The sequence below is a fragment of the Oncorhynchus clarkii genome, chromosome 13 (genome assembly GCF_045791955.1).
Source record: "Oncorhynchus clarkii lewisi isolate Uvic-CL-2024 chromosome 13, UVic_Ocla_1.0, whole genome shotgun sequence".
Taxonomy (NCBI): Eukaryota; Metazoa; Chordata; class Actinopteri; order Salmoniformes; family Salmonidae; genus Oncorhynchus; species Oncorhynchus clarkii.
In genome coordinates, this window is record NC_092159.1 from 20,332,421 (window position 1) to 20,347,121 (window position 14,701).

General features: G+C 43.2%; 1 protein-coding gene across 1 annotated transcript in view; it reads left to right on the plus strand.

The window, feature by feature from the left end:
- Positions 1–14,701, plus strand: part of LOC139424552 (ubiquitin carboxyl-terminal hydrolase 43-like) — a 106,585-nt gene that overhangs the window by 12,509 nt on the left and 79,375 nt on the right. Inside the window, exon 2 of the mRNA XM_071176509.1 lies at positions 5,329–5,481. Coding sequence (XP_071032610.1) covers positions 5,329–5,481 — 153 coding nt within the window. The remainder of the gene's footprint in view (positions 1–5,328; positions 5,482–14,701) is intronic.

Here is a 14,701-nt window from a genome sequence, read left to right on the forward strand (position 1 = left end):
CCTCTCTCCAAGCCTTCCTTCTCTCAACCCCCTGTCCTAATGAAGCCATCACAGCTCTGTGATGTCATCAGGTTTCTGCTTCCCAGACACAGCGGGCCCACGGTAACCTTGGACACATCGGTTGCTGTCCCCACCACTCTCTCCGCCACCTCCGTTTCTGTTTCCCCCTTTCCCTTTTACCCTTTCTGGGGTAGCAACATAACATAACATAACATAACTGCACTGTCCTTTGATAGGCAGAGAGAGTGACTAGGATTAGTGAAAAGGGCTGTGTCCAAAATGCCACGCTATTCCCTATATAGCGCACTACTTTTGACCAGAACCCTTGTCAAAAGTAGTGCACTACATAGGGAATAGGATGCCATTTCAGATACAGCCACAGTCAACATGCCTACTCCCTCGGAGGGACCCCTTCATAATGATTAAGCTCATTAGTGGTCCATCTCAGGTAGTAGGGAGGTAGGGGGCCTCACATCCTGTCCCATGTTTATATTTAGAACACTGGCGGTGTGATGCAGCAATTTTTTATGAAGCGTGGAGGAGCGTCTGGGATCGGGCTCTGTTACTCAGAGGGCGGAGGGAAGAATGGAGAGAGTGGATGGGGGGAGAAGAGAGAAGGAGAGAGGGAGAGAGAGATGGCTGGTGGGAATGGAAAGTAGCCACCTGGATGTCATGATGGTGTTGTTATTAGCTACGCCCGTCACTGTCTCAAGGAGAGCCAGGGTTGGGTAGATTACTTTCTAAATATCACAGTTACTAGTTACTCATCTAAAATTGTAATCAGTAACGTAACTTAGCGTAATCTGATTACTTTCTGTTACTTTTGGATTACTTTACCGTTAAGAACTCTTGCTGCTGGTGATTCTCTAATCCACCTCTACGCAGACGACACCATTCTGTATACTTCTGGCCTTTCTTTGGACACTGTGTTAACTAACCCCCAGACGAGCTTCAATGCCATACAACTCTCCTTCCGTGGCCTCCAACTGCTCTTAAACGCAAATAAAACTAAATGCATGCTATTCAACCGATCATTGCCCGCACCTGCCCGCCCATCCAGCATCACTACTCTGGACGGCTCTGACTTAGAATACGTGGATAACTACAAATAGCTAGGTGTCTGGCTAGACTGTAAACTCTCCTTCCAGACTCACATTAAGCATCTCCAATCAAAAATGAAATCTAGAATCGGCTTCCTATTTCGCAACAAAGCTTCCTTCACTCATGCTGCCAAACATACCCTCGTAAAACTGACCATCCTACCGATCCTTGACTTCGGCGATGTCATCTATAAAATAGCCTCCAACACTCTACTCAGCAAACTGGATGTAGCCTATCACAGTGCCATCCGTTTTGTCACCAAAGCCACATATACTACCCACCACTGCGACCTGTACGCTCTCTTTGGCTGGCCCTCGCTTCATACTCGTCGCCAAACCCACTGGCTACAGGTTATCTACAAGTCTCTGCTAGGTAAAGCCCCGCCCTATCTTAGCTCGCTGGTCACCATAGCAGCACCCACTCGTAGCACACGCTCCAGCAGGTATATCTCACTGGTCCCCCCCCCCAAAGCCAATTCCTCCTTTGGTCGCCTTTCCTTCCAGTTCTCTGCTGCCACTGACTGGAACGAACTGCCAAAATCACTGAAGCTGGAGATTCCCATCTCCCTCACTAGCTTTAAGAACCAGCTGTCAAAGCAGCTCACAGATCACTGCACCTGTTCATAGCCCATCTGTATACAGCCCATCTATCTACCTCATTCCCATACTGTATTTATTTATTTAGCTCCTTTTGCACCACAGTATCTCTACTTGCACATCCATCTTTTGCACATCTACCATTCCAGTGTTTAATTGCCATATTGTAATTACTTCGCCACCTATTTATTGCCTTAACTCCCTTATTTTACCTTATTTGCACTCACTGTATATATACTTTTTGTTTTGTTTTGTTCTACTGTGTTATTGACTGTATATTTTGTTCATTCCATGTGTAACTCTGTTGTTGTATGTGTCAAACTGCTTTGATTAATCTTGGCCAGGTCGCAGTTGCAAATGAGAACTTGTTCTCAACTAGCCTACCTAGTTAAATAAAGGTGAAATATATATACAGTGCCTTGCGAAAGTATTCGGCCCCCTTGAACTTTGCGACCTTTTGCAAAGAAAGGAATCAACAACAAGTGGGACACAATCATGAAGTGGAACGACATTTATTGGATATTTCAAACTTTTTTAACAAATCAAAAACTGAAAAATTGGGCGTGCAAAATTATTCAGCCCCCTTAAGTTAATACTTTGTAGCGCCACCTTTTGCTGCGATTACAGCTGTAAGTCGCTTGGGGTATGTCTCTATCAGTTTTGCACATCGAGAGACTGAATTTTTTCCCATTCCTCCTTGCAAAACAGCTCGAGCTCAGTGAGGTTGGATGGAGAGCATTTGTGAACAGCAGTTTTCAGTTCTTTCCACAGATTCTCGATTGGATTCAGGTCTGGACTTTGACTTGGCCATTCTAACACCTGGATATGTTTATTTTTGAACCATTCCATTGTAGATTTTGCTTTATGTTTTGGATCATTGTCTTGTTGGAAGACAAATCTCCGTCCCAGTCTCAGGTCTTTTGCAGACTCCATCAGGTTTTCTTCCAGAATGGTCCTGTATTTGGCTCCACCATCTTCCCATCAATTTTAACCATCTTCCCTGTCCCTGCTGAAGAAAAGCAGGCCCAAACCATGATGCTGCCACCACCATGTTTGACAGTGGGGATGGTGTGTTCAGCTGTGTTGCTTTTACGCCAAACATAACGTTTTGCATTGTTGCCAAAAAGTTCAATTTTGGTTTCATCTGACCAGAGCACCTTCTTCCACATGTTTGGTGTGTCTCCCAGGTGGCTTGTGGCAAACTTTAAACAACACTTTTTATGGATATCTTTAAGAAATGGCTTTCTTCTTGCCACTCTTCCATAAAGGCCAGATTTGTGCAATATATGACTGATTGTTGTCCTATGGACAGAGTCTCCCACCTCAGCTGTAGATCTCTGCAGTTCATCCAGAGTGATCATGGGCCTTTTGGCTGCATCTCTGATCAGTCTTCTCCTTGTATGAGCTGAAAGTTTAGAGGGACGGCCAGGTCTTGGTAGATTTGCAGTGGTCTGATACTCCTTCCATTTCAATATTATCGCTTGCACAGTGCTCCTTGGGATGTTTAAAGCTTGGGAAATCTTTTTGTATCCAAATCCGGCTTTAAACTTCTCGGACCTGCCTGGTGTGTTCCTTGTTCTTCATGATGCTCTCTGCGCTTTTAACGGACCTTTGAGACTATCACAGTGCAGGTGCATTTATACGGAGACTTGATTACACACAGGTGGATTGTATTTATCATCATTAGTCATTTAGGTCAACATTGGATCATTCAGAGATCCTCACTGAACTTCTGGAGAGAGTTTGCTGCACTGAAAGTAAAGGGGCTGAATAATTTTGCACGCCCAATTTTACAGTTTTTGATTTGTTAAAAAAGTTTGAAATATCCAATAAATGTCGTTCCACTTCATGATTGTGTCCCACTTGTTGTTGATTCTTCACAAAAAAATACAGTTTTATATCTTTATGTTTGAAGCCTGAAATGTGGCAAAAGGTCGCAAAGTTCAAGGGGGCCGAATACTTTCGCAAGGCACTGTATTTTTTAAAAGAGGCATTAGAACAAGACAACAATTATCAATCAAACGCATTTGGTGTGTCATCGTAGACATAGTGGTCTCTGACTCTGGTCAGACTCGCTCAGGTGAAACAAACTTTAACTTTCCACATTTTCAATGCAAAATGTTATGTCATTGAGAAAACAGAAAGGTGTCATAATATATACTAACATCTCATTCTGAAATCATGGGCATTAATATGGAATCGGGCCCCCCTGTTCTGCTGTAACAGCCTCCATTCTTCTGAGTAAGCTTTCCACTAGATGTTGGAACATTGCTGCGGGGACTTGCTTCCATTCAGCCTCAAGAGCATTAGTGAGGTTGGGCACTGATGTTGGGTGATTAGGCCTGGCTCGCAGTAGGCATTTCAATTCATCCCATAGGTGTTTGATGGGTTTAGGTCAGGGCTCTGTGCAGGCCAGTCAAGTTCTTCCACACCGATCTCGACAAACCATTTCTGTATGGACCTCGCTTTGAAACAGGAAAGGGCCTTCCCCAAACTGTTGCCGCAAAGTTGGAAACACATAATCTTTTAGAATGTCATGTATGCTGTAGCGTTAAGATTTCCCTTCACTGGAACTAAGGGGCCAAGAAAAAATTGAAAAACAGCCCCAGACCATTATTCCTACTCCACCAAACTTTACACTTGGCACTATACATTCGGGCAGGTAGCGTTCTCCTGGCATCTGCCAAACCCAGATTCCTCCATCGGACTGCCAGATGGAGAAGCTTTACTCATCACTCTAGAGAATGCATTGGCTCTGCTCCAGAGTCCAATGGTGGCAAGCTTTACACCACTCCAGTCGACACTTGGCATTGCGCATTGTGATCTTATGCTTGTGTGCGGCTGCCCGGCCATGGAAACCCATTTCATGAAGCTCCCTACGAACCCTTGTGCTGACGTTGTTTCCAGAGGCAGTTTAAAAAAATATATTTTTAAGGAACTCAGTCTGGCTTTCAACTTACTCCTGAAAGTTGTAATAGGTGCAATTTAGAAATTGGGTAGTGCATCATCAGTTTTCTTCTGTTCATGTTAGTCTTTGCATACCTTAGAGAGCTATTTATAACTTGTCAGAAATGTCCAGGTCAACTAGCCCATGTCAGCTAATGTTTTTCTAGCTTGGTTTTTTTAGCCCATAGATTTTGTGGTAATGGGGGGCCTGTGTGAAAAAGTTTAAGAACCCTGACATTTTTCTGTTATCAAATAACATGTAACTGATTACAGGTTATCTGTTACTCCCCGAGCCTGAGGGGAGCTGATTGAATACACTGTCGAAAGACGCTGTTTACTTACCACCAGACAACGTTTCCTAAAAATAAATACTCTGAACAGTAGTTTCTTTGAAACTCTCAGCTCATGTATTTTGTCGGAAGATTTAAAGGACTTTGCTGGAAACCTAACTGATATTTATTTTCTTGTCCGTATCTAATCTCTTCCTCCCGGTCTTTCCTCAGAGTATTTAGCCAACAGACTACATAGCCTACATCATTTTTTGACCGTGTTCGATATTCCCTGTTTGGTTGACCGGTCAGCCTGTAGGTTAATATCTTTGAGCTTCTACTGTAGTTTGTTGGAAAGTCGTTTTATGTCATTTGTAATGTCCTCATCTGATTTCCTCCTCCCTGTCTGTCCCCAGAGTATTGTGTCAAAGTACGGCTCTCAGTTCAGGGGGAACTCTCAGCACGATGCCCTGGAGTTCCTGCTCTGGCTCCTGGACCGCGTCCATGAGGATGCCAACCCCACCACCAACAACAACCACAGCAGCAGCAAGACCAAAGCCAACGGAAAGGTAGGAGCAGACCAAACACTGTCACAAAGTTTAGATGTGTTTATCTGTCATGAGACCCAAAGACATTCAGGTATCATAGACATTGTCTTGTGTTGACATCTCAACATAAGAACACCTGTCACCAAACTGAAACATCTTGAAAAATAATTATCACTATTGTGATCGATCAGTCCTGACTCATGACACATTATAGATATACTGTAGCCAACAACTTAGCTGAGGTAAGGCTTTTGGTTGATGGTAGTACTATGTTATCCAACTGTGCATGCAATCCAAAATTGCAAAGAGCTCTCTGCATTCTACAGTAGCAGCGCCGTCAGCCTCAGCTGTGTGAGAGCAGAGGTACAGTTGCAGAGGCCGATAATAGCTCCTTATTCAGGTGGAAGAGTTGCAGAGGCTTGAGTCATCATATCACCTGTGTCCCACTCATGAGCACACACGTCTTGCCTTGCTCATTGACCAACTTACTTTAGAGCGGGACACGTACACACACACGTGCATAGTGTAGGGTGGGGCCGTTGGGACGAGAGATTGCTACCGCTAGGGCCACCGCTGGGCCACCTTTGCTAAATGAATGAAACACTGGACTAATAAGCAAACTTGAGATTGAACTTGGTTAGCATGTATCAACATGTATTTTTTTGCATTCAATTGAGTCATATTGTAAGCCTTGGATTTGATCATGACCTAACCAGGTTACTCCTAGTACAGTAGAGCAAAACAGCTCTGAGGTTCCAGTGAGTGCATATTTCTCTTCTCAAGAGATACAATAGAGACTCAATATGAAGAGCTTGTCTCAATGACAACAAAGCGAATTCCTGGTCCTTTCATGTGTCCAACACCGGCCAAGATGACTATTAAATATCTTTATATATATATATATATATAAATGTGTATATATATATATTCATATATATATATACATATACACACAGTGCATTCTGAAAGTATTCAGGCCCCTTGATTTCTTTCCACATTTAAAAACAAATTGTCTCATCAATCTACACACAATACCCCATATTGACAAAGCGAAAACAAACTGAAAAACTGAAATACCTGTTTTACACAAGTATTCAGACCCTTTGCTATGAGACTCGAAATTGAGCTCAGGTGCATCCTGTTTCCATTGATCATCCTTGAGATGTTTCTACAACTTGATTGGAGTCCACCTGGGGTAAATTCAATTGATTTGACATAATTTGGAAAGGCACGTGTCTATATAAGGTCCCACAGTTGACAGTGCATGTCAGAGCAAGAACCAAGCCATGAGGTCAAAGGAATTGTCCGTAGACCTCTGAGACAGGATTGTGTTGAGGCACAGATCTGGGGAAGGGTACCAAAAAAATTCTGCAGCATTGAAGGTACCCAAGAACACAGTGGCCTCCATTATTCTTAAATGGAAGAAGAAGAACCCAATGGTCACTTTGCCAGAAGGACAACCATCTCTGCAGAACTCCACCAATCAGGTGTTCATGGTAGAGTGGCCAGTCGGAAGCCACTCTTCAGTAAAAGGCACATGACAGCCCGCTTGGAGTTTGCCAAAAGGCACCTAAAGGACTCTCAGACCATGAGAAACAAGATTATCTGGTCTGAATAAACCAAGATTGAACTCTTTGGCCTGAATGCCAAGCGTCACGTCTGGAGGAAACCTGGCACCACGGTGAATCATGGTGGTGGCAGCATCATGCCGTGGGGATTATTTTTAAGCGGCAGGGACTGAGAGATTAGTCAGAATCGAGGGAAACATGAACGGAGCAAAGTACAGAGAGATCCTTGATGAAAACTTGCTCCATAGCCTTCAGGACCTCAGACTGGGGCAAAGATTCACCTTCCAACAGTACAACAACCCTAAGCACAAAGCCAAGCCAAGGCAAGGCAGGAGTGGCTTCGGGACAAGTCTCTAAATGTCCTTGAGTGGTCCAGCCAGAGCCCAGACTTGAACCCGATCGAACATCTCTGGAGAGACCTGAAAATAGCTGTGCAGTGACGCTCCCCATCCAACCTGACAGAGCTTGAGAGGATCTGCAGAGAAGAATGGGAGAAACTCACCAAATACAGGTGTGCCAAGCTTGTAGCGTCATACCCAAAATGACTCGAAGCTGTAACTGCTGCCAAAGGTGTTTCAACAAAGTACTGAGTAAAGGGTCGGAATTCTTATGTAAATGTGTTATTTCAGTTTTTATATTTAATACATTTGCAAAAATTTCTAAAAAACAGTTTTTGCTTTGTCATTATGGGCTATTGTGTGTAGCTTGAAGAAGAAACATTTTTTAAATCATTTTTAGAATAAGGCTGTAGCGTAACAACATTTTGAAAAAGTCAAGGGGTCTGAATACTTTCCGAAGGCACTGTATATGTGTGTGTATATACAGTGGGGAGAACAAGTATTTGATACACTGCAGATTTTGCAGGTTTTCCTACTTACAAAGCATGTAGAGGTCTGTAATTTTTTATCATAGGTACACTTCAACTGTGAGAGACGGAATCTAAAACAAAAATCCAGAATATCACATTGTATGATTTTTAAGTAATTTATTTGCATTTTATTGCATGACATAAGTATTTGATCACCTACCAACCAGTAAGAATTCTGGCTCTCACAGACCTGTTCGTTTTTCTTTAAGAATCCCTCCTGTTCTCCACTCATTACCTGTATTAACTGCACCTGTTTGAACTCGTTATCTGTATAAAAGACACCTGTCCACACACTCAATCAAACAGACTCAAACCTCTCCACAATGGCCAAGACCAGAGAGCTGTGTAAGGACATCAGGGATACAATTGTAGACCTGCACAAGGCTGGGATGGGCTACAGGACAATAGGCAAGTAGCTTGGTGAGAAGGCAACAACTGTTGGCGCAATTATTAGAAAATGGAAGAAGTTCAAGATGACGGTCAATCACCCTCGGTCTGGGGCTCCATGCCAGATCTCACCTCGTGGGGCATCAATGATCATGAGGAAGGTGAGGGATCAGCTCAGAACTACACGGCAGGACCTGGTCAATGACCTGGAGAGAGCTGGGACCACAGTCTCAAAGAAAACCATTAGTAACACACTACGCCTTCATGGATTAAAATCCTGCAGCGCACGCAAGGTCCCCCTGCTCAAACCAGTGCATGGCCGTCTGAAGTTTGCCAATGACCATCTGGATGATCCAGAGGGGGAATGGGAGAAGGTCATGTGGTCTGATGAGACAAACTTAGAGCTTTTTGGTCTGAACTCCACTCGCCGTGTTTGGAGGAAGAAAAAGGATGAGTACAACCCCAAGAACACCATCCCAACCGTGAAGCATGGAGGTGGAAACATCATTCTTTGGGGATGCTTTTCTGCAAAGGGGACAGGACGACTGCACTGTATTGAGGGGAGGATGGATGGGGCCATGTATCGCGAGATCTTGGCCAACAACGTCCTTCCCTCAGTAAGAGCATTGAAGGTGGGTCGCGGCTGGGTCTTCCAGCATGACAACGACCCGAAACACACAGCCAGGGCAACTAAGAAGTGGCTTCGTAAGAAGCATCTCAAGGTCCTGGAGTGGCCTAGCCAGTCTCCAGACCTGAACCCAATAGAAAATCTTTGGAGGGAGCTGAAAGTCCGTATTGCCCAGTGACAGCCCCGAAACCTGAAGGATCTGGAGAAGGTCTGTATGGACTAGTGGGCCAAAATCCCTGCTGCAGTGTGTGCAAACCTGGTCAAGAACTACAGGAAACGTATGATCTCTGTAATTGCCAACAAAGGTTTCTGTACCAAATATTAAGTTGTGCTTTTCTGATGTATCAAATACTTATGTCATGCAATAAAATGCAAATTAATTACTTAAAAATCATACAATGTGATTTTCTGGATTTTTGTTTTAGATTCCTTCTCTCACAGTTGAAGTGTACCTATGATAAACATTACAGACCTCTACATGCTTTATAAGTAGGAAAACCTGAAAAATCGTCAGTGTATCAAATACTTGTTCTCCCAACTGTGTATATATATATATATATATATATATATATATATATATATATATATTTATAGTGTTAAACAAATCAAAATATATTTTATATTCTTCAAAGTAGCCACCTTTGCCATGACAGTTTTGCATACTCTTGACATTCTCACAACCAGCTTCATGAGGTAGTCACCTGGAAAATGCATTTCAATTAACAGGTGTGCCTTGTTTAAAGTTCATTTGTGGAATTCCTTTCCTTCTTAATAATGCGTTTGAGCCAATCAGTTGTGCTGTGACAAGGTAGGGGTGGTATACAGGAGATAGCCCTATTTGCCAAGAATAGCTCAAATAAGCAAAGAGAAGCGACAGTCCATCGTTACTTTAAGACATGAAGGTCAGTCAATCCGGAAAATTTCAAGAACTTTGAAAGTTTCTTCAAGTGCAGTCGCAAAAAGATTCAAGCACTATGATGAAACTGGCTCTCCTGGACCACCACAGAAAAGGAAGACCCAGAGTTACCTCTGCTGCAGAGGATAAGTTCATTAAAGTTAACTGCACCTCAGATTGCAGCCCAAATATTGGTTCATAGAGTTTAAGTAACAGACATATCTAAACATGAGCTGTTCAGAGGAGACTGTGTGAATCAGGCCTTTGTGGTCTAATTTCTCCAAAGAAACAACTACTAAAGGACACCAATAAGAAGACGAGACTTGCTTGGGCCAAGAAACATGAGCAATGGACATTAGACCAGTGGAAATCTGTCCTTTGGTCTGATGAGTCCAAATTTGAGATTTTGGGTTCCAACCACTGTGTCTTTGTGAGACGCAGAGTAGGTGAACGGATGATCTCCGCATGTGTGATTCCCACCGTGAAGCATGGAGGAGGAGGTGTGATGGTGTGGGGGTGCTTTGCTGGTGACACTGTCTGTGATTTATTTAGAATTCAAGGCACACTTAACCAGCATGGCTACACAGCATTCTGCAGTGATATACGCCATCCCATCTGGTTCGCGCTTAGTGGGATTTTTTTTTCCAACAAGACAATGACCGAACACACCTCCAGGTTGTGTAAGAGCTATTTGACCATGAAGGAGAATGATGGAGTGCTGCATCAGATGACCTGACCTCCACAATCACCCGACCTCAACCCAATTGAGATGGTTTGGGATGAGTTGGACTGCAGAGTGAAGGAAAACCAGCCATAAGTGCTCAGCATATGTGGGAACTCCTTCAAGGTGAAGCTGGTTGAGAGAATGCCAAGAGTGTGCAAAGCTGTTATCAAGGTAAAGGGTGGCTCTTTTAAAGAATCTATAATATATTTTTTATTTGTTTAACACTTTTTTGGTTACTACATGATTCCATATGTGTTATTTCATAGTTTTGATGTCTTCACTATCATTCTACAATGTAGAAAATAGTAAATATAAAGACAAATCCTTTAAGTGGTAGGTGTGTCCAACTGTTTGACTGGTATTGTGTATATATATGTATTAGAATAAACAAACATAGTCAAAAACAATAGACAAAATAACTGACAATTAACTTTCTTGATGAGAGGCAGGTCATCAGCTTAATGAGCAGGCCAGCTCGTTAGAAGAGTTGACCAATAGCACAGGCCGCAGGCTAAGGAATGAAGGCCCCACCGCGGGCCCTCTCCTCAGCTCCTCTTGCATTGCCTGAAGAGAATAGTACAAAAGCACTGTACTTGTTATATTCACCCAGCCAGGTCACAGAAATCAATTAATGCATTTGAGGAAAAAGAGACACGGAATGTGTGATATGAGGCCACTTTATAATCCCATTCCATTTACGACCCTGGTCCCTTTCTCAATGGGAATGATGAGTCTAGCCACTGCGGCGTCTGAGTGTTGTGTCACTCATGACTGTATTACTATTTACCCGCCGGGGCCTCTGAAACGGGCAGTGTGTTTGTGTGTAGCAGGAGATGTTGTTGAATTGGCAGCCTGCTGTGTGATGCCCCCTCTCATTCTCTCTCTTTCCATCCCTCTCCTCTCTCCTCTGGCTGCTGCTGCAGAGGGGAAGGGATCAGAGGAGGGTGTACCACATTGGCAGAGAAAGCACGGCATACTATGACTTATAATGTGATCTCTAATAAATTAAATTTAAATACACATTGCCCCTTTAGGGTGTGCGATGGTTACAATGATGCCTCGCTTCATTGCTTTTCATATCCGTATCCTCTTTGGCTTTTGCTCATCTCCGTCCGCTATTATTAGCCAATGAAGTCCTTATTCTCATTGACTGCCATCGCGACGCCTCCTAACAGCTAATGCCTTTCTCTGCGGCTACGCTATAGAGGAGGCCCTTTATGCCACGTCAACAGCTCAGGGCTCTGGTTGTCATTAGCCGCCGCTGAATCATGGCTCCATAAAGCCGCTTTGCCGCCGACGCCTCGGCCCGATAAAGAAGAAGCTATTTCAGAGAACGCTGTGTGTATGTGTGTGTTATCCATTTCCAATTATTTTCTGTAATTTAATTAATTCTCTGTTTGTTTATAGCTCCATCTTTCTCACCTCCCTCGTCTCCTCTGCTCTCCTTTCCTCCTCCGTCCTACTCTCTCTCTCTCCATTGGCTGGTGTTAGAGCACTGATTGTGTGCATCGCGGCGTAGAGCGTACACACAGGTAGCAAATGGACAGAACAGATTGATAGAAGGATGGGTGTATGGATTGATGGGCTGAGAGAGAGTGAGAGCAGAGCAGGGTGACACCTCCGTCGTCAGAGCCTGTGAAACGGGCGTTTCAAGTGAGAGCAAAGAAGACCCAGATCAATCTGCTGACCTGACAGAAACCAGAGGAGACACATTCTGACCCTGCCTGCCTCTTTCACTGAGTGTATGGTACCTTTCTTATACAGTGAGCTCCAAAAGTATTGGGACAGTGACACATCTTTTATTCTGGCTCTGTACTCCCAGCACTTTGGATTTTAAATGATACAATGGCTATGAGGTTAAAGTGGAGACTATCCGCTTTCATTTGAGGGGTTTTTCCATCCGTATTGGGTGAATCGTTTAGAAATGACAGTGCTTTTTGTACGTAGTATTGGGACAAATTCACCTGTGCGTATTAAAGTAGTAAAAAGTATTTGGTCCCATATATCTATCATGCAATGACTTCATAAAGGTTGTGACTACACATTTCTTGGATGCATTTGTTTTGGTTGTGCTTCAGATTATTTTGTGCCAAATAGAAATGAATGGTAAATGGAGTCACTTTTATTGTAAATGAGAAAATAATATGTTTCTGAACACTTCTACATTAGTGTGGATATTACCATGATTACGGATAGTCCTGAATGAATCATGAAGAATGATGTGTGAGAAAGTTCGACACACAAATATCAGACATGCTAACCATTTTTTTTTGGGGGGGGGGGGGTATGATATTTATGCTTCTAACTTTCTCACTCATCATTATTCACAATTCATTGAGGACTATCCATAGCATCCACATTAATGCAGAAGTGTTCAGAAACATATTCTATTCTTATTTAGAATAAAAGTGATTCCAAAACGACACAACCTTATTTACAATTTCTATTGGGCGCAAAATAATCTGAAACACAACCAAAACAAACAGCAAATGCATCCAACAAATGTGTAGTCACAAGCTTGATGTATTCATTGCGTGCTTAACCTTTTACTACTTTAATACACATATAAGTGAATTTGTCCCTATACTTGGTCCCCTAAAATGGAGGGACTATGTACAAAAAGTGCTGTAATTTCTAAACGATTCACCCAATATAGATTGAAATACCCTCAAATTAAAGCTGACAATCTGCACTTTAACCCAACCTCGTCATTGTATCATTTCAAAGTGCTGGAGTACAGAGCAAAAATGTCGCTTTTGTAGCTCACTGTATCTCCTCCTCTACAGTACATTTCCTTACAACTCTATAACTGCTTAGTTTCAACATCCTTACACATCCACTTTCTACTCCAATTCTTCTCCAACCTTACACCCCACTTTTACTGTCACCTTTGCAAAACTAAAGACAAATCACACCGGCCTGCAAGGCCCATAGAACAGAGCAGAAACCAAACCTCAAAGCTAATGCACCTGCAGTCCTCCATTTTAAGATCACTCCTCTGTTATTGGTGTATGGGTTCAAGTAGGGCTGGGCGATATGGCAAATAAATGATCACGATATCTATATATTTTTTTATTCGATAATGATAATTATCATGATATTAATCAAATAATGTTTAAAAGGTGCATATCTGCTTCAGGCACAAGGATGCCTAATGCCTGAACAAACCACTAGGCAGGTAGCCAGTATCCAACAGGTAGCCTTACTGGCCCAACGTACCAGCAGGTAGCCGAGTGGTTAGAGCTTTGGGCCAGTAACCAGCAGGTAGCCTAGAGGTTAGAGCGTTGGGCCAGTAACCAGCAGGTAGCCTAGTGGTTAGAGCGTTGGGCCAGTAACCAGCAGGTAGCCTAGTGGTTAGAGCGTTGGGCCAGTAACCAGCAGGTAGCCTAGTGGTTAGAGCTTTGGGCCAGTAACCAGCAGGTAGCCTAGAGGTTAGAGCGTTGGGCCAGTAACCAGCAAGTAGCCTAGTGGTTAGAGCGTTGGGCCAGTAACCAGCAGGTAGCCTAGTGGTTAGAGCGTTGGGCCAGTAACCAGCAGGTAGCCTAGTGGTTAGAGCGTTGGGCCAGTAACCAGCAGGTAGCCTAGTGGTTAGAGCGTTGGGCCAGTAACCAGCAGGTAGCCTAGTGGTTAGAGCGTTGGGCCAGTAACCAGCAGGTAGCCTAGTGGTTAGAGCTTTGAGCCAGTAACCAAAAGGTTGCTAGATTGAATCCCCAAGTTGAGTAAAAATCTGTTGTTCTACCCCTGAACAAGGCAGTTAACACAATGTTCCCCGATAGGCCGTCATTGTAAATAAGAAGTTGTTCTTAACTGACTTGCCTAGTTAAATAAAGGTTACATTAATATAATAAAATTATGTGAGCTACCCATAAAATTATACTTTAAGGAAAATTGTTCCATGTTTGCGGCCAGGGAACAGGAAACCTTCCTTTTCGACTGTGCTAATTGGCAGCATGTCCTTAGCAATGCAATGCAATGCATAATAGCATTTGTGATGTCTTTGTCTTTTCGATGTATGCTTGTTGGGCATAAACACTATCAGTGTTGACTGCTTCGGGCAAACATCCCTAGATTGGCTGGTGCTTGAGGGGCGTTTATCAATACCGTTGCGCAAACTCAAACTTCCTACATGTTCCAAAGAGTGATTTTGCTTCAGATGTTGAAAAAGGTTTGT